Source organism: Corapipo altera, unplaced genomic scaffold (genome assembly GCF_003945725.1).
Source record: "Corapipo altera isolate COAL_440 unplaced genomic scaffold, ASM394572v1 301, whole genome shotgun sequence".
NCBI classification, from domain to species: domain Eukaryota; kingdom Metazoa; phylum Chordata; class Aves; order Passeriformes; family Pipridae; genus Corapipo; species Corapipo altera.
In genome coordinates, this window is record NW_020884926.1 from 4,289,287 (window position 1) to 4,308,151 (window position 18,865).

The 18,865-nt window shown below is 47.6% G+C and overlaps 1 protein-coding gene across 5 annotated transcripts; it reads left to right on the forward strand.

Moving 5' to 3' along the window:
- The first annotated feature begins 205 nt into the window (after positions 1-205).
- Positions 206-18,847, forward strand: CUNH1orf167 (chromosome unknown C1orf167 homolog). Of its 5 annotated transcripts, XM_027658299.1 has the most exons (21): positions 1,003-1,281; positions 3,579-5,650; positions 6,198-6,241; positions 6,764-6,983; positions 7,149-7,324; positions 7,873-7,967; positions 8,335-8,521; positions 8,959-9,140; positions 9,451-9,637; positions 9,815-10,037; positions 10,603-10,781; positions 10,947-11,040; positions 11,321-11,463; positions 11,983-12,191; positions 12,936-13,080; positions 15,284-15,551; positions 16,118-16,226; positions 16,468-16,690; positions 16,799-16,934; positions 17,638-17,748; positions 18,467-18,847. In XM_027658299.1, the coding sequence occupies exons 2-21, from the start codon at positions 4,355-4,357 to the stop codon at positions 18,524-18,526; spliced, it is 4,287 nt and encodes a 1,428-aa protein (XP_027514100.1). In that variant the 5' UTR covers positions 1,003-1,281; positions 3,579-4,354; the 3' UTR covers positions 18,527-18,847. The 5 variants fall into 5 exon arrangements, with proteins under 5 accessions (XP_027514102.1, XP_027514100.1, XP_027514103.1 ...); XM_027658301.1 differs by lacking the exons at positions 1,003-1,281; positions 3,579-5,650 and adding an exon at positions 206-268; XM_027658302.1 differs by lacking the exons at positions 1,003-1,281; positions 3,579-5,650 and adding an exon at positions 1,372-1,401.
- The last annotated feature ends 18 nt before the right edge of the window (positions 18,848-18,865 follow it).

The window sequence follows — 18,865 nt, forward strand, 5'->3', positions numbered from 1 at the left end:
GCAGTTTTCTCCCAACTTTGATCACTTTAAACATAAGCAGATGCTTCCTCCACTCTGCTGCAAAAGCACTACAGCGACCTGCTGGTGTACCTGGACCTTCATCGTTGATACTTGGACCAAGAACATGGTAAATGCCATAAAAGTGTGATATTTGTGTTTACTCTCACAGGATGAGTGTTGTGCATTCATTTTTTTCAAGCTGCCATGCCACAGAGTACAGGAATAGCAATCTGTCTGTTCTTGTGATCAGATGGGGAAGGAAGAACAGGTAGGCAGAAACTTCTGGGGCTTGTGGAGTTGCACAGCCTTTATGTTAGTGGTTTTTTTCAGCTCTTTAGAACTGTATAGTGGCAGCACAGATGCCTGAATAACACATTTAAATGCTCGGGCTTTTTCTTCCGTAGACCAATGAACAACCAACAGAAAATCACTGCTTTAAATGCAGTGTTTTTTGTGTGTTTGCACGATGAGTTATATTTAGTGAGGCCTTCCCAGCCATTCTCCACTGGAAATGCCCATCTAGCTGACCTGCTGTGTGCTTTGCTGTGGAGAATTTGGCACATCTGGGAGCTCAGTGGAGCAGAGCAAGGCAGGACTTACACGAGGTTTGCAGTGCCTCAAGGATACCTCTTTTGAGGAGTAAAGCAAAGAGGTGGTGATAAAAACAGGCCCCTCTCCTGGCTTTGGAGGAGGAGGAGGAGAGTGTTTGTACTTGGTTTAGCAGGGTGTGAGGGGATTCACGGAGCTGCTGTGCCAGAGGATGGCCTCGCTGATCCCGGGGCTCTCAGAGTTCCTCAGCGGGGTCTATTCACCCAGACAGGCGCAACGCTCCATTCGGGTGGTTTTGCTTTGTTTCTTAAAATCTTCGGGTCCTGCTGTGCCCTGACGCAGCTCCTCGGGATCACCGGGGCAAGTTCCTCCCTCACTCCCTCAGGGGTGGCGGGGTCGGGATGAGGAGGAGAAGAAGGGGGAGAAGATGGCGCCTGCCCTGAGGCGCTGCCCGGGACAGGTACAGCCTCACCCCGGGCTGAGCCGCCCTCACCCCGGCCGGGTCCCGGCTTTAATTAGCCGTGGGGTAGAGCGGCTTTCCCGCGGCCATCTGCAGCCCCGGTGACCGGCAGCGTTGCTAATCGCCGGGATAAGCTGCTTAGAGAGCCCCAGCTGGAGCGGGCGCGGGGTCCGGGCGCTGAGGGGGACGAGGCGGGTCGTCCCTGCGCAGGAGGTGCTGATGACACGGAGGTGCCTGGCCGGTCCCCCAGGTCCTGGCGACTCTCAGAGTGAGTAAAGTGCCCACGAGGAGCGCGGAGCCATCGGGGGTGCTGAGGGGGGCTTGGGGATGGGCTTCCCGCTCCCACCACCGCATCCCGGGACAGCGCTGGTGCTTGGATGGAGGCACAGCTGGTGAGGGGGCACCGCTCGTGTTTGTTGTGCCTGGTGGGAGAAATCTCGCAGCGACAGCCGTGGTTTGGTTTGTAAGGCTGAGCGGTGGGGAAGAGCCTTGTTTCCAAGGCACGTGAAGTGTGGTCTCGTTCTAATCACCGGTCCCAACTTGGAATGTGGAATGGATCGGCCTTGGTCTGCAGGGGTGGGAAAATGAGCATTATGGCAGCGCTTATGTGTTTATTATGGGTCTGGCATTGTTATACTGCTGAAATGGCATTCACTTCAAAGAGCTTGATTTCCTTTTCGTGATCTGTGCTATTTACTTCCTTTTGCTTATAACAACAGAAAGAACTTGATCATCTTTTATTTGCTTAATTGGATTTGTTTCAGGTTTTAAAGCATTAGTGTGTTTCTGCGAAGTGTTTATATAGTGAGCATGCGTTAAATGTTTTCGTTGGAAACATAAAAACTGATATGAAATCCATTGGTCATGGATTTTGCACTTCAGAAAATGTGTAGTTTGCCTTAAGTATCCCTTTTGGCCATTGGAGAAGTTTTAAAAAAGCACTTCATAACATCTTGTTGTCTTTTGAGTAAGATTAAGTACTGCTTAGAAGTGGTTATGTTAAAGTCCTGAGTGGCAATTTTGGGAAGGCAGACAAACATGATTTTTAAAGGATGCTATTTCTTCCAAATCTCTATGAGACTGAAATGAGTGAGGTGAAGGACATGCCCTAAAATAACCATAGCAATGTGTTGAGAACCTGGTACCTGACAGAACTGAAATGGAGAGCCAAGAAAACCAAATGAGTTGTCAAGAAAATAGATTATGTCCAGGTTCTTGAGCATAAAGGAGTCCAGGGGTGGGTGTTCACAGACTAAAACAGCACCGTTAAACATGGTGGTTTCAGTCCTTTCACAATTTAAATCCTTTGTAACACCCTTTTGTGATACATTGCTTGTTGGCTGAATATTCCTGGGATGCACGGAGTGCTTCCGTGGAACACCAGTCCACTGCATTTTGTGGTTATACTTCATGCAGTGATGGGCACCCTAGGGAAGGCAGCTGTGCTTTGTCTGTTCACTCTGTAGTTGCCAACTTCAACTTAGCTGGAGAAAATAATGGGATCTTTCCGTTCATGGCACCCTCGGTGATGTATGAAAGGCAGTAACAGCAGTTCCCAGGGATAATTGCAACCCTGCCTGCCTGTCTCCTGCTGCTTTAGGAGCTGAGTTTGTTCCCCAGTTTGTGGTGATTACTGAAGGAGTTTGCATGTGAGAGGGACAAGTGGGCTGTTACAAACAGGGATAACTGAGGCTCAAATGCTTCCTTAGACGAGAATGAGAAAAACACAGTTTGGAAACAGAGTGCAATTTGACAGGAGGCTTTCTGGGATTAGAGTGTGCTTGAAAAAGACAATGGGCATTGATTTCATAGGCTGTGCTGTCTCTTTTCAGATTGACTAGGGGTTTTAACTTGATAGAGGTGTGTGTGTCTTTATACAATACCATTTTCACTTTTCAAAAGAGAGGTGGAGAAGAACGGTAGTTAGAAAGACAGTGATTGACAACTTGCTTTTAGAATTTGAGGGAATGAAAGTACAGTCCCCTCAAATTGCACTTACCTGTTAGCAGCAACTTGGGAATCTGTTCTCAGCATGAGTGTTATATGTATAACCATTAGACTTAGTGGCTAGACTGCAAATTAGGTCTCCCAGCTGTGCTATAACTGTTCCAGGTTAGGGGACAGTGTTGGTTCTCTGGATGTGTAAACGTGGTTTCATCCTTTAGTGTGGACAAGAAGACTTTAGTCTGTAGAGGCTTGAACCTTTGCAGGGCTGTAGCATGAGACTTGGACAAATTTTCACTTGCTAAGCAGTGAAAGAGAACCTTAAGTTGAGGCCCTACCTCTCCTGTCAGCCCTGGAGGAAATACAAGTGTGGAGGAGATTGGAGCTGAATTTCCAATCAATGAAGAGGGGTAAGCATTGTGCTCCATTGAACCACGTTGCTCTGACTTCTGTGAAAACATTTTCTTTCAGACCTGTTCTTGACTGGTGTCACGTAGATCTGGTGAGATGTAAAGCATTCAGGAAAAGCTGCTTTTTGTCATGGCAGCAGGATAATTCTGCCTTGCTAGCAACAAGTTCTTTTTGAGGCTGCAGGTGCATAATGCTGGAAGTCTTTGTTTTCCAGGTTTTTTGTCAGAGCTGAATCTGTCCCTTTCAGTCATCCCTGCTCTGCCAGACATGATTGTCTGCTGAGAAAAGGAAGAGAGTAGTGTCTGTAACACTTTGAGGACTGAGGCTGGTGGATTAGAGATGAGGAATTCATAAGGAAAGTACCGAAAGCCTTTGGCAAACTAGGCAAGATGTGACGGGAAATACACATGCTCCTTTGTTTATGTTTCTTCTTCTTTTTCTTCAGAGCAAAGAAACATTCAGAAGAACCTGAATTTTGATCTGTATTTGGGCACTAGAAGTCGAGTAGACATTTCTCATCCCTGGCTTGAGGCTGCAGCGTTCAGCGTAAGCCCAGGCAGACAGCAGCACAAGGCTGGTTGTGTTCCACACCTCTCACCTGGGAAGAGACATCCCAGTCTGAGACAGACTAATCTCTCCTGCCCTTCTCAGCTGTTCCAGGACACTGCCACTCAGTTCTCCGGTTTCTGCTTCCTGCAGCAGAATATTCTCTGCTCTAGGCTGCAGCACAACAAGTGTGTGGCTCACAGAGTCCCCATCTTGGTTTGTCAGTGCTCCCTGCTGAGAATCTCCCTTGCACCTTGAGGCTTGTGGTTTAGAAGGGAGAAGGAGCGAGAGTATTGGCTTTCCTCAACAACACCCTCAGGAAGCAAAGGCAGCTGGTCCCTGCTCCACACACACTCCTTGTCATCAGTATTTACAAAATAGGAACAAGAATAGTGACTATCCAGTGGAAAACCCAACAGCATCAGCCTCCTGGCTGCTTCTTGTATGGATCCTGTGAACCCTTCCCTGGTCAATGCACATTTGTCATCTCACACTGCAGATTTCTCTCTTAGGCCTGAGGTAGGGGTGTGTCCCTCTTCAAGGAGCTCAAGTGAAAGTGTGAACGCTTGTGGTAGTTCAGCCCTGACCTTGGGGGATCTCGATCCATCTGGTTTGGACTCCTTTCAGTCTCTTTTGCAATCCTCACAGATTTCTGCTAGCTTGTACTGTTCAATCCAGAGGCTTAAGCAACAAAGTGCTTCGATGGGGATACGGGGCTCCCTCCCTCTGGAGCCCAGGTCTTCTCCAGTCAGTGGCCGTTTGCACTTAGCTGCTGATGATGCAGCTCCCGGTATCCTGACCATGGGAGAACATCTAGCTGCAGCAAGGACCAGTGCAGCCCAGGCAAGATTGAAGTGGGGTGTCCCCTTTGCTAAAGACTGGAGCCTTAGTGCAGTGGCAAGGGAATTCAGTCATGCAGAACCTCTCTCTGTCTCTCACAGATATGGATACATGGACTCAAACACATGGAGAATAAAAATTTCAGGTGTCATCCAACCACAAGCCCTTGCTTTTGGAGTGGGCTCTGGCAGGCTAGTGGATACAGAAGCAGAATCCTCCTACAGTTGGTCCCCCTATTTCAGAGTGCAGCCCCCGGCGAAGCCAACTCTGGAAACTGCTAGTCTTTATGTTCACACAAAAAGTCATTCCCCAAAAGAGGTTCTTAAAGGAGAAGAGACATCTAATGGGGCATCTCTGTGTGCTGAATCTTGGAAGAAAGACCTTCCAGCCAGTCTGTATCCAGAGGGTCTGCAGGTGTCACTGGAGACAGATTTCAGGGGGGCTCAGATGAACGTTGGTGTAGCCATGTATGGAACTCCAGGGGAAGTGTGTGTGAGGGTCGATTCTCCTCCTGGAGATAAAGAGTTTAGCCCAGGCCAGCAGCTTAGTGTTAAATCTGTAGAAGTCAACAGCTCTGAACCTAGTGTTAAGTGCATCAAAGAGTCAGAAGATGTGTGTGACCCCAGATCAGGAGCAGCCAGAAGGATGGCTGTGGTGGGCAGCAGCCAGTCCAGCCCTTTGGGTACTCAGGGTGAAGAAGGCTTTGGTGAATATTCTCATGTAGATTGTACGAATGTGAGCAGAGAAGAAACAAACAAATACTCCTACCAAGGCAGCTGGAGGAATTTGGAAGATGATGCCAGTCTCAACCAGTCTGGAGACCATTCTGTGGAGAGGAATGCCAAAGAACCACGGTGCTGTGAAGAAGGGAGCCAGACACAGGGAACTGTGTCCAGAGAGGTGAGGGTGTGCTCACTGCGAAGCATCCCTGGTCACAGGTACTGCTTGTGCTTGTTTCTGCCACTTGCTAGAGGTGCAGAGCTGAGGTACAAGTGATGGGGATGCTTGTCCTGTAGTTTTTTCCTGGTACTGAATGGCCAGAATCTTCTCTCCTACGGTCCTGCTCCATCCCAACAGATGCATCTTTCCATCTCATTTCCTTCTTCCTAAAGACCAGCTTTTTAACTTGGTTTTTCTTGGAAATGTAAACACCCGTTTATGTTCTCCGGATCCGCATGCTGAGGGAAAGCATTAAACTGGTTTTTACTCTGTGCGTGGTTGCAGGGCCCTGAGATTTCAGTTCTGCTGTGCTCTTCCACATCTGAATATGTAAGAGTATTCCCAGAGCAATGGTGGGGCAGTGTCCAAGGCATCTGACATAACACCTGACTCTGAGGCAGCACTGCTCTGGTCTCCATCCAGAATGACTTGTGCCACAAAGACAAACTCTTCAACAGAGTGGAGTAGTGGGAATAATTGTGTGTTACTGTCTTTTGTCTGTTTGCAGGTCTCTGAGAACAGCTTCTGGTCATTGAAGGTGAATGAACAAAGGTAAAAAACCTGTGTTCATGTGTGAATGTGCTGGTAGTTAACAGAGGAGAACTGCTGCAAAGGCCTGAGGAGCATTTGGTTTTACGACTTAACCTACATTATTCTGCTGTGTTTAGCTGAGGGCCTGCATCCCTTTCTTTTGTGTCTAGAATTGAGTATGATCTAAAAAAATAATTTATGTATCTTTTAAATTCTGTCTTCTAAATTTAGCCTTGGTTGTTGCTAGCAACAGAAAGCATTGGTACCCATCAGTGCTGTTCTTCAGTGCAGCAAATTCCAGCGTGCTCACTGCATAGATAGGGAAGGTCATGAGATCAGATTCAAATTTGTGACCTGTGTGTGAGGTTGCTACCAGTTTAGGTTCCTTAATTTGAAGAGAGACTGCAGGTTTTTCACTCTTTAGAGAGAATGGTTTGAAACAATTTCTTTACAGCCTGATGGCTGAACTCTGATTGCCACCTCCTGGCTGGTTAACTTTCCTTTCTGTTAGCTGGAGCTCACTTTTGTTTTTTTCTTTTTAAGTTTCCAGCACTTGTGTGACAGAGAAATCCTCAGAAGGTGTTTCCAGGCCTGGAGGAGACACGTCCTTTGGAAAAGGGCTGCAGCCAGGCAGCTCTACAGTGAGCAGCTGCTTCGGAAGGGCCTTGGTGCTCTGCAGTGGGCTGTGCACTGGAGGAGGACACAGCTGGAGGTGGCCCGGAGGAGACATGCTAACACACTGCTGGCTGCCAGCTTCCACAGGGTGAGGATGGGCTAGGGACAGTGGGATGGTGCCATGAGCTTTCTGTTGTGCAGTCAGAGAGGGCAGAAAGTCAGAGAGGAAGGGGTACCCTGTGTGAAGTTCAGCGATGGGGACGCTGATCCCAGTACTCTGCAGTTTGTTCTAATCACATGGTTTCTTCTTCAGTGGAAGGAAGCTGTGGCAAAACGGAGCAAGAAGGAAGCTCTGCAGCCTGAGCCATATTCTTATACCCAAAGTTCATCAGCAGGGGGTTTTGGAGTAGGAAGATTAGCAACTATGACAACCTCAGCTCAGCATCAGCTTACAACAGGATACTCAAAGGAAGCAGAGCAGGCTCGTAGGTAAGCCAAGAGCATTCTCTTTCTGTTATCTTGGACAAGGCGAGCTTTACAAAACACAGGGAAATTTTTTTCTCAGATGATGGCAAACTTGTTTCCATGTCCTTGGATGTAGATAAACTGTAGATAAACTGCAAGAATTCGTAACTCAGTTTTAAGAACTAAACAATCTTATTTCAGAGCTTCTGTGTACTGGTGTTTGAGTGTCTGACAGAAATACTCCTGTACTAGTTCTTGGCTTCTGCTGTCACCTGCATATGTGATACAGGTGTAAACAAGATTGGGATGAGGCAATACCACAGTACTCTAGCAGTAGTAGTGTCTCTGCTGTGTGTGGAGTGAGGCAATACTGAAGTCTCTTGCGGTAGTTTGACAGTATGGGGGTCAAAAGAAAAACCTTTTGTTGAGCCTTCTGATTCTGAAGGAAGAATAACAAGCCCAGAAAAAAGAAAAGTCCAAAAAGAGAAGTCCAGACAAGAAAGCTCTGGATTCTGTTCTGTGAGTGCCTTTTTGGGCAGCTGGATGTTAAAGCATGTTTGTGCCTCTTTCAGGGTGGAGGGAGAGCTGTGGACACAGCTTCGTCATAGTAAGAGAAATGAGTTCTGCTGGAGAGCTGAAGCCATCAGAGACATGAGACGCCTGGCTGGTAAGTACACACTCCATGGCCTTGGAACAGCTTGGAGATAATCACTGTTTCACCATGTTTTTTGGTTTGTATGTAATTGTTGCTTTGACCTGACTCTCTCAGAACCTGATTCTGCAAACAGCTGGGCCAGTGTCTGTGGTGGTGGAGCGTGGCCTCTCACCGTGTCATACACCTTTTGCCTTGTCTCCTTGTATGAATTCAGCTGCAGCAGGTGCTCTTGCTCCAGCAGCGTGAGCTGCCTCCCTTAAGTTCCCTTTCCCAGGCAGCTGGAGTTCAGCCAGGGAATGTTTGCTGTGTGACACTGAATTGTTGGAAGTTCTTCTAAGTTACTTTCCTTGCTGTGATCTCTTCCTGCCCTGCGACGCAGCAGCTTTCAGACTGTGGCGCCTGCAGAAGGAGGTGCTGAGCAAAGAGGAAACCAGGCTTTCGGAAGCCCGTGCCCTGCTGGAAAGGAAGAAGCTACGGAACCTTCTCTGGATGTGGCGTTCCCGATGCTTGGAAATGAAACAGATTTTAGCACTGACAACTCAAATCCAAAGAGCCTCAACCTCCCGGTGAGTTGAGGGGGGTCTATTTTTCATGTGAGAAGCCTGTTCACTGTGAAGATCCAAGGAATAACAGAGCCAACCCAGATGTGTTGTTCCATCTTAAAGCCACATATCCTTTTGTTTTAGAAGTTAATAAGGATGAAAGTAGGGATAGAAACATGAAAAGGAACTACTGTGGCCAGAGATGTTACAACTTGCCTCCTGTGCACTGCCAAAGCTTTTTGGTCCTGAGCTTTGATGTTCTGAGAGACCAAACCTGAGAGCAGCCAGTGTGCTGCTGTGCTTTGAGCATGACTGTGGCTTTTTGCTGAAATAAACAAATAGAAGCTCAGGAGATGACAGCTTCTGTCTGTCTTTCCTGAACTAAACCCACTCTCAGAAAGAGACACAAGCTTGTACACATTTTTTTTTAATGTGTTTTTATTTGCCTTTGGTATTCTCAGGTGCTTCAGTGCATGGAAGGAGGCTGCTGAGCAGAAGGCACTTAACAGGTGCAACCTGGCCCGTCTCAGAGCAGTATCACTGAGGAAGCACTTCCACCTGTGGGTTGAGATGCTGCAGGTCAGAGAAGGTGATAAGCAGGCAGTGGTGAACCTCTTCCTCCTACAATGGCGGCAGCATCATGGTGAGCAGCTTGGGGTCTGTGCAGAATCTAAGACTTGGAGGTGTTTAGGCACCTTCTTCCTCTTCTTGTACAGTGAAAACAGCCTGATAACAGAGGGGCTCAGATGATACAGGGTATGAACAAACCAGAGTGGGCAGAGCACTAGTTCTGGATGTGTCAGTGAAGCCACAGGGAGATTTGTTGATCTGCATCATAAACCTAGCAGGAAGTCTTAAACCTCGCTGAGAAGAAGCAGTCTGGGGGCTGGGCTGGTCTAAGTTGGGAATGCCATCTGACAAATGATTCTTGTTCCTTTATGTATCTGGTTAAGGAGCAGTTATAAGCTCAGAAGCTGACAAGAGAGTGACAAAGAGGCCTGAAGATCAGCCATTGTGGACTGTGGAGAGGCAGTTTCTGGAGAAAACAGACTGCTCTTTTGATGACTTCTGCCAAAAGCTGAAGCTGCAGAGGGTGTATCTGCTGTGGAAAGCAAGGCTGTGCGAGCATCACAAAGCTGAGTGAGTGCAGAAGAGCCAGTTCCTGGAGCCCTGCCCTCATTAGCAGTGTCCCCTTGACTTTTTGATCCTTTCTGAAGAACCCCTTTTACCCCGTTGATCATCCATCATGTCTGTACTAGTGTCCCCCTGTGGTATCTCTTTTCTGTCACTTTGCTGTCTCAATATCTTCTGTCTCAGTTATTTCTCTCAGACTTTGGAGCAGTGTAGACTCAGAAAAGCTCTGAAACTGTGGCACCAAAAGTACCTCACGCTGAAGACAATTGAACAAAGTTCTGAGCACTCGCACAAAGCTGTTAATGAGGAACCTCTTCCCATGCTGTTTTCTGAGGACCTCTCAATATCATCTGGCTTTGACAGCAGTGCTGCAGCTACTCTGAACTCTCAAAGCTCATTGGAAAAGGTGAGGAGGCCTTGAGACATCCAGGTTGCTCTGAAGTATTAAATTGCTGAGCTTTTTCAGGTGAAAATTTCTGCTTCAACATGATGTTGTCATCAGCAAACTGTGCTTAAAATTTAATGCTGAGGAGCACTGAATCTGTGGGGTCCTGGAGTTGAAATGGAGTCAGAAAGTGTAAAGTCAATGCTCTCTGTGCCCTTTTCTGGTTCATCATCTAGTGATGTTGGAAGGTGCTGAGCTGGTGAGGTTCCCTTGCACACTTGCTTCTGTTTGTGGCTGCAAGGTGGAAGGGATGAGGTATAAAGAGCCTCCTCACTGTGACAGTGTATATGCTCTTTCCTCAGTAGAGAAATATCTGTATTTCTGCATTCAGTACAGAAGTAACTTTCCCATCATGACATGTGTGCACTCCAGAGCTGTACTTGCTAGCCTGCAGTTCCTTTGGATGCATTCTGGATTTCCCTGAATCCTTGTTAGAAGGAGGAGTAAATGGCCTGGTCAGAACTGTTGCCTGAGTGCTTCCCCACGAGGACACTCACCTCAAGTGGTCCTCCCTTCACACCCACAGGAGTGCAGTCTCAGTGACAGCAGCCAGTACGGCTTCTCCCTTCTGATCTCTGAGGATGTCACACACCTGCCATGTCACAGTTCTTTCCTGCAACTCCACCAGTGCACAGAGCTGCCAGCTGAGCTGGGTGGGGAGCTGTGCTTGCAGACCTCCTTTCCTCCACAGAGCACTGGATCTGGGTGAGTTGGAGACTGGTTCTTTGGGATACTGGTGGCAGTGGCCCCTTGTTTGGTCTGGCTGAATTCTCTCCTGCTGGATATCCCCTCACATCACCTCACACCATTTTCCCAGATACTTTATCCTTTTGTTTCTTTCTCTTTTCCCCCAACACTTTTGTCTTGCAGAAGAAATTGGTTTGTGGGAGATGAGTTCCAGACTTTGGTGCTGCAGAGTCCAGATAATAACCAGCTTCTCACCAGTTACTCTGCATGGGAAGAGGTGAGGCCAGAAAGTGGTGCATAAAATGTAAATGTACAAGTGTTTTCTGCATAACCCAATTTAGCAAAGAGCCTTTGGGTTTCAATATCAGCATATCAGGTCTCACTGCTGTTTTGTCTTTGTTCTTTTCTCTCAGACAGAAGGTTTGGGAGATTGAAGCTTTCCTCAGGGTAACTCTTGCAGTCATAGAAGTCACAGCAGCAAGAGGAAGGGCTGAGCTGCACGGAATAACTGTGGTATAACAGCAATTCAAGATCTTTTTTGCCTTTCTGGTTTACAGGACTACAGTTCTGACAAGGAGGTGGAGAGTTGCTGGCAGCAGGCAGAGAAATGCTGCCTGCAGAGGTACTTCATTGTTTGGTCAGCTCGGACTCAACAGCTTGTAAAGGTCCAGCAGTACTTCAGGCACGTTCAGCTGTCTCGGTAGGGATTGTGCTTTCCAGAAGTTTCCTAAAGCTCTCTGTTTTGAAAGCTTTACACTTGCTTTAAAAGTAAGAAAAAAAATTCTTTGTCCAGCTGTGTTTTTCTGTCTTCAGTGGGAGTTTTGCAGCCCATTATTTTCTGGTTTTACCCACTTCAAAATTATTATATCTGAACACAATGATTTGTGATTGGATGGGATGCCCTACAAATCAGAGCAAGCCCAGCACTGCTGATTACAAGTCCTGGTAACTTCCTAATCCACTAAACTGGCCTTGCTCTCTACTGATTCCAGAGTTGAAGAGCACAACAGGCTTGGCACCACCAGGACAGAACACCTTACTCCCAACAACTTGCCCTGTCCATTATTTCCCCTGATATTTAATGGGAAAAGGATGTTAACAGATCAGATGTGTTTCTAAAACTCCCTCGTGTATGTTTGTTGTTAAAGTTTCAGTTACAAGGGTGGGAATCTGTGTGAGTTGTTCCTACGGTCGGTGCAGTGACCTTTGTCTTTCTCAGAGCCTTTCTCAGCTGGCACCACTGGGTCGTGGAAAATAAGAACAGAAAAGCAGCAGCAGCCCTAAAACATGGAGATCATTGCTGCCAGATGGCTTTCAGCCTGTGGAAAAAGAGAATGGCCCAGAAAGTGGAAGTTGACCGGAGATTCATGTGTCACGTGCACCAGATCACTGCTGATGCTCTGAAGCGTTGGCATTCCTGCTGGCAAAGTGAGTGACCCCACCCCACAGCAGCACTCCTGTCTTTAGGAGAGGGATGCTGTGGGAATGGCTGGGATGGAGAAAGCCCCACTCTTGGCTGTAATTCTGCGCACTGCTCCTCTGGAAAGGTGCATACTAGTCCAGGGGTCAGTAAGTGCCTGTGTCACTGCATTTTTCTGGCTATCAGCAGGACAAGGGCCCTGCTGTTTTGTAGTTTTTTGGTAGGGCAGATGCTCCTTTGGCACCTCTACCTCCACTACCAAAGGAGTCCTCAAACAGTGCATTTCAGCAGCTGGGCAGTTAAGTGGAGTTCAGTGCAGCATTCAAGTGTGAACATGCCTCCTCAGACCCAAGAGTCAGGTTGTACTTCAGCAGGAACAGGGTGTGTCTTTTGGGGTGGCTTGACAGTCCTGATCGTGTCCCTCAAGGGATTCCACGTGCTCTAAGTGCTACTTGCACTGTGGTGGCGAAGGAACACTCCCAATTTTTGATGGAAAACTGCCTTGCAGATAAGAGTGGAAGTGATCTGTGATCCCTTGCAGGGAAAACTAAAAAGAAGGTCTGAGTGCCTTGCAGACAGAAAACTACAAGCTGAATTGAAAAGTCTCTTTAGCTGCTAAAGAGAGGACAGGAAATCTTAGCAAGTCTGGTCCCATTTGGTGTTTGCAGCAGATGTGTTCTTTGCTCTTGTCTGGACTCTGTGATGGAAAAATCATTGGATTGAGCTCAGCAAGGTGGTGTGTTCTCTCCCAGGGAATCGTGCTCTGAGGGAGCTGCAGCAGCAGTGGGCTCAGCACAGCTGCCAGGAGAAGAAGAGGCTGGTCCTGCAGACGTGGTATTACCAAACAATGAAGCAGAAATATGCTGCTTTATTCTGGGAACGTCTTCTCCTGCACAGGTTTGTTTCCTGACCTCAGAGCATTTCTGAGGGAAGCTTTGAGTGAAGAGCAGTTTATGTAGCAGAGAATCCATTGTGTTCAGAGCAGAGCTTGGGTTTGAAAGTGCAGATAACTTGTGTGTAAATGGAGCTTCTGTAGGAGCACTTCCCTGGGGATGCTTTTATGTTCAAGAGTCTCTTATCCATAGCCTCACACTCCCCATCTCGTTCTTCTCATTCAAAACTTCTTTCCAGAACTTGTGTTCAGTCATAGTTATGCAGTGTTGTATTTGTACCCTAATCAAGGGAAATGCAAACAAATTTGTGCAGTTTAAAAAATTGAAAGCCTTGTTTTCACAGGAATTAGTCAGTATTTGCTGAAAGGAATAGAGGGCAGAGGTTTACAGACATCTGATGTTTACAGACTTGAGTCTTTTAGGATTCTGGACACAGGGTGTTGATTTTAATTTAATGTGAAAAATTGAATTCAATCTATTCCTGCAGCAAAGCAATATCCAGTAAAGCCTATGAAGAACCATGATATTCAATTCATCTTGGTGTTAGTTACAATATAGGTGAAGCTGTAGTATGGTTTGCAATCTTATGTTATGTTGCAAATCCTGAAAACATAAGAATTTAATTTCTTTTCTCTCTTAGCTGTGTTCAGTGGCTTTCTCATTGAAAACAGTTTTGTTTGTGGTTTATGTTGTGTGAGGCTGGTGCCTGGCTGAAGCCAGCTTCAGTGAACCAGGAATTGTTCAGGTGTTTCTCTTTGAAATAACTCAGGAGGATAAGAACAATAAGATTATTTATGCTAAGGGTTCATTTAAGGCATGAGAAGTGCAGGTTTGGCCCTGGCAGGTTTCCTTTTGAATTGCAGGGTCAGGGTGAGAGGAGACAAAGATCTGCAGAGGAAAGAGCAACTAAAAACCCAGTGAAACTTTGGTGGCTGTGATGCTACACTCACCCCACCCAACTGCATTTTCCTCTGCAAATCCATCTCTGTGGTGGCTCCCTGGTGGGAGTTGTGTTTGGGAGAAGTCCTTAATGTTGCTCCTTCCTGTTGAGTGTGTCACCACCATTAATCTTCCTTCCGAGTCTGCTTTGATGAGGCAGCATTTCTAATTTCTCACCTGGATATGGTACAGGCTGAGCCCTGTCTCTTCTGAGGGGGGCATTTTTCATGCTAGGATAACCTGCAATAGATTCTCTTGATCTCCCAGGAAGCCTGCCAGGCAGAGGATATTTACACCTCTGCCCTATACTGCAGTGGGGTGATTTGCATAATGAAAGTCCAAGTGGAACAAGGAACCAAAAGGATAAGCCAGGAGTTAAAAGCAGATTGGATTCTAGGGTGGCCTCCTGTGCATCAGCCTGCAAGATAGAGAGAGATTACTGTGGGTGCAGATTTGCAGTGCTGTTAATAGTAACTCCCATAGACATTGATTTTTTTGGAATAAAATTGTCTCCATAAAGATTCGAGTTGTACATCCCACGTACACAGGCCCTGAGTTTGTGGCAGCCAAGAAAAAAAATAAAATCTGAGTCTTGACAGCAAGCTGCTGTCTTAAATTCAGCAAACAGACTTCAGGAATCTGCTGGGTTCCATGCTGAAGGAGATTTTAGCAGTTTTGTTCTCATCCCATAAAGAAAAAACCTTCATCAAACATCACCCTTAAGGTCAGCTGCTGGCACAGAAAAAGATTGAAGACTGACTAATTTAATTCCTTTTTTTTTCTTTGGAGGGATCCACTGTGTGTAGTGGCAGGGCAGCCTAGGAAAAGTGTTTATTTTGTAGACAAAGGAAGAGTGTAGTGTAATATTGGATTCACTTTGCAGAGGCCTTTGAAGAGGAGGAAATGCTAAAATGGCCAAAGGGAAGCAGACATCTTCCTGGGCTTTGAGTAGCTGAGAGGTAACACTGTTGGGAACCCAAAGTAAAATAAGGGCAAGTTTTAAGCAGAAAGACACTATAGTTGAGGAGTCTGAACTTGAACCTCCCAAAGACAAGGCACTGGAGAAATAAGTAGTGTGGAGAAAGATCCATAAATGTTGATTGCATAAGGAATAATAGAAACAGCCTTTTTTCATGTTGAATGCTCTTTGGCTTGCTTTGACCATTTATGTGGGACGCTGCAGGCTGGGTGAGAAGGTGGGATTTGGTCTCAAATGGAAATGTGACTTCAGGCATCTACCACTTCTCTATGCTTGCACTGTTTTTCAGGTGCCTCATCACCTGGGCCCAGGTCACTGCGTGTAGTCTGAGGCAGCACGAAGCCCTCTCTGAGTTTAAAAGGGTCAGAGAGCACCGTCTCTTACTTGTGAGCTTTACTGAGTGGAGGAGCAAACTCTTGAGAGCTAAACAGAGAGTACCAGGAGAGAGAAACCACAAGTGGCAGGCCCCCTCTCCAGGTAAAGCCTGTCACCGCTGGCGAGTGGCTGCACGAGGACAGCAAGCCCTGCGCCTGGGATCTGTGGCCACTGTCAAACAGGTAAGAGAAGATGAAGATCCCTGTGAGACAGTTATTCTTAACTGCCTGTTCCCTCGTGAAGGCTCAGTGAGTCACGAGGCACTGAGAATTCAGTGACAAGGCTTGTATGAAAATTTGATTTGTGGTGACTGCTTAGTCCCCGCTTTGAAATTCTTCGCAGACTGTGCATGCAACTTCATCACCATAATCTGGCACTTGCAGGAACCATCTGGAGCACAGCAATAAGGAAAGGGGACATTTTGACCAGAGAGATGAGAGCACTCCTTTCCCTCTGCTCAAAAGATGAGATGGGATAATCACTGTCCCTGCAGAGCAGAGTGAGCTGTCAGAGTTGCAGCTTTTTTCAAAGGGCTCACAGCTCGCAAACCACAAAGAGGTCGATTGATTTGGAAGGGCTGAGTCAGTCCTGCTGGGAGCTCATCTGTGCAGTTTCCAGCCTGGGGTCTAGCACATTAAAGTACCTGCAGGGCTGTGGCATAAATGTGTCTCTAAGGCTGGTTTGTGTGAGTGCTGTCTGTGTGCATTGTGTTTACTCTTGGCTGCAGCTGTGTTATTTCTGTTTGCAGGCCTGCAACTACTGGACCAAAGCAGCTGCCTTTTCCCAGTGCTTACGGCAGCGCAGTACCCTCATAGGGGCTAGGAAAAGCAGGAAGATGGCTCTGTCCTGGCCCCTGAGTAAGAAAATGCTCCCTCCTCTCTTCCTGTCGTGGGGCCATGTGGGGAGTGTGTGAGGAGGGAAGGGAAATAGTGCCAGCCAAATTGACTGGGGTTTCTCTGTGGAGTAGAACCTCATGGTAGTCAAACTCTGTGGGTTGCTTCCATATTGAGCCAAAGGACTAAGGACTCATGGCAGCTCTGCTCTCTCCCTATCTAGCTCCAAGGTTAGCTCCTGAGTGACTCCTCTTTCCTTTCCTAGAAAGCAGAAGAGGCAGAGAAGAGGGTTCAGCACCAGCTGGACTTTTTCCCAGTGCCATTCAGCGCTGGCTGGTGATCTACAGAAACCAGCACAGGGCTGAAAGGCTGCGGCTCCCTCACCTGGTGGAGAGACCTGATGTGGTGGGACCCTCTCATGCCCATGCAAGGATCGAGGAGAACAAAGCCGAGGTGGACTTGGAGGAGTGGGATGAGGAGCGTCTCGGGTAAGTGGAGTGGGGGACTCTGGGCTTCCTCTTGCTGCTGCCATTGGGGAAGGGCTCCCTTGTGGGGCTGTTAGGCTGGTAAAGCTTATTTTTCTCCCTTGCCTGCAGGAGGAAATACCTGAGGTGGTGGCATCGCACAGTGGTCCTTTGCCGGCACCAGCGTGAAAGGAGACTGCTCTGTCTGGCAAGGGGGTGGCACCAGTGGAAGGAAGCCAGCAGGGTGGTGATACTGGCTCAGGTGTTGGTGAGTGTCTGCTGCCACCAGGGTGGCAGGGGTGGGTGTTCCTGGGCAAGCCTGCTCTGCTTGCAGCCTGGGAAATGAGACTTGGGGGTTTAACAAGTACCAGTGTGCACCAGAAATCCTGCTCTGCTGCTGTGGATCATTTTTCCATCGTTCTTTTTGAAATGCCAGCCTGGCACACTGCCATATCTACAGATTTAGTTGTGCTTTGCCCCGTCTTACAAATGGGAAGCTGAGACAGGATGATTTGTGTAGATTGTCTGTGGCTTATGCAAAAAGTTCACAGCAAGTATTACAGTCTTTGTCCTCATCTGTGTTCCTGATACATCCCACTGGTGACCCCAACCTACCAAGGGCTGTCATTTGGTTTCCTCTTCTTCTCAGCCCATGCTCTGCCTGACTTCCTGGGCTTTAGCTGTGTGAGATGTGCTCTGACCTGCCCAGGGGACAAGATGATGCCTGTATATAGTCCATATTCACTGAGGAGCTGTGCTGGAGCTCCCCAGGGTATCGGGACTTAATTAGCCACAGGATTTGCAGGAGACAGTAAGAGCTTTGTTATTAGTCAGCTCTGTTTGTTACCAATGCAAAGTCATTCAAGAGGGACCTGGGAAGGCAACTGGGAAGCAAGGTGGGACTCAAGGGAAGGGAGGTAATTTGCTTGCCAGAGCCCAATTAATCTGTGCACTGTCTCTGTTCCTGGCAGGACCGGCAGCGGCTCATAGAAAAGACCTGGAGGGTGTGGAGGCGAAGATATTTGCAAAGCTATGTGGTACAGAATTTTTTGGAGGAGGAAGCCAGGAGCCTCCTGTCCCAGGTAAGCATTTATGAATTCAGTGCTTCAATTCTGTGGGCCTCAGTGGACCAAAAAGCACCCCCAAGGGACAACTGGTGTTCCCTGGATCTCTCCCCGTGCACAAAGCACTTGCTTGGGGAGAAGTTGAATACATCAAGGAATGGGACTTGCCAATAACAAAGGGAAATAGCTTCCAGCCTTACACGGGTTCATCTTTGGGTGTTTTTCAAAGCTTTGTGTCAGCAGGCAATTTCCCTGACGTGTGCCCCCTTCCCCACTGTTATTAGTGATGTTAATCCACTAATCCCCTGCCTCTGGAGAGCCCACTCAGGGAAGAAACAGGCTGCACATTGGTGCAGGAGAACTGTGCTGACTTGCACCCAGGGGCAGGCAAATCACCATGAATTTGAGTGAGCAGGCAAAGCCTTAGAACTCATACCCAGTTTGCTCCTCTGCCTGCCTCCCGAAGATCCATGCAGGATTAGGTCCTGCTTTAAGGAGATGGGAGCAGGTACTGAAATTAGAGGGCAGGAGGGACATTGTTCTTTTTTCTCTCACGTTTATTTGTGCTTTGCATGTCATTTATTGGCTACAGGAGAGGCAGGGAAAGGGCTCTGAGTGGTGAGGCAGCTGGCAGAGCCATTGCTAGAGGGAAAGCTGTGTTTATGGGTTCTATGAGAGTGGCTGCAACCCTTCAAGGGTCACCAGAGTATTTGATTTGCCCACTTCCCTCTCTCAGGCCTTTGGAAGGTGGCAGCAGCTCACAGCATTCCAGCTCAAGGACAAAGGACTCTGCTGAATGGAAGGGGACTGCCTGCAGCTGCTGCTCATTTCAGGACACATCGAGGATGTGGCTCCTGTCACAACAAAGAGTTGGTCCTGTGCAGTCGAGAAAGAGAACACTGCTCTTGTGATAAAAGCAGCGCTGCAGGCCAGGAGGGTGACAGCCAAAGGACAACCAGGAAGAGATGGTATACCTAGTCAAAGGTCCTCTTTAAAGGACTTGTATCCTACCTCCTTAGCAGCACAAATGGAGAAGTTACTCCCCATTGTTGTGAGGTTGCACTCCCTTCTCCTCTGGACCCTGCTTTTGCTGCAGTTCTGATTAAAGGTCAAAAAAACCGTCTTATAGGCTCTC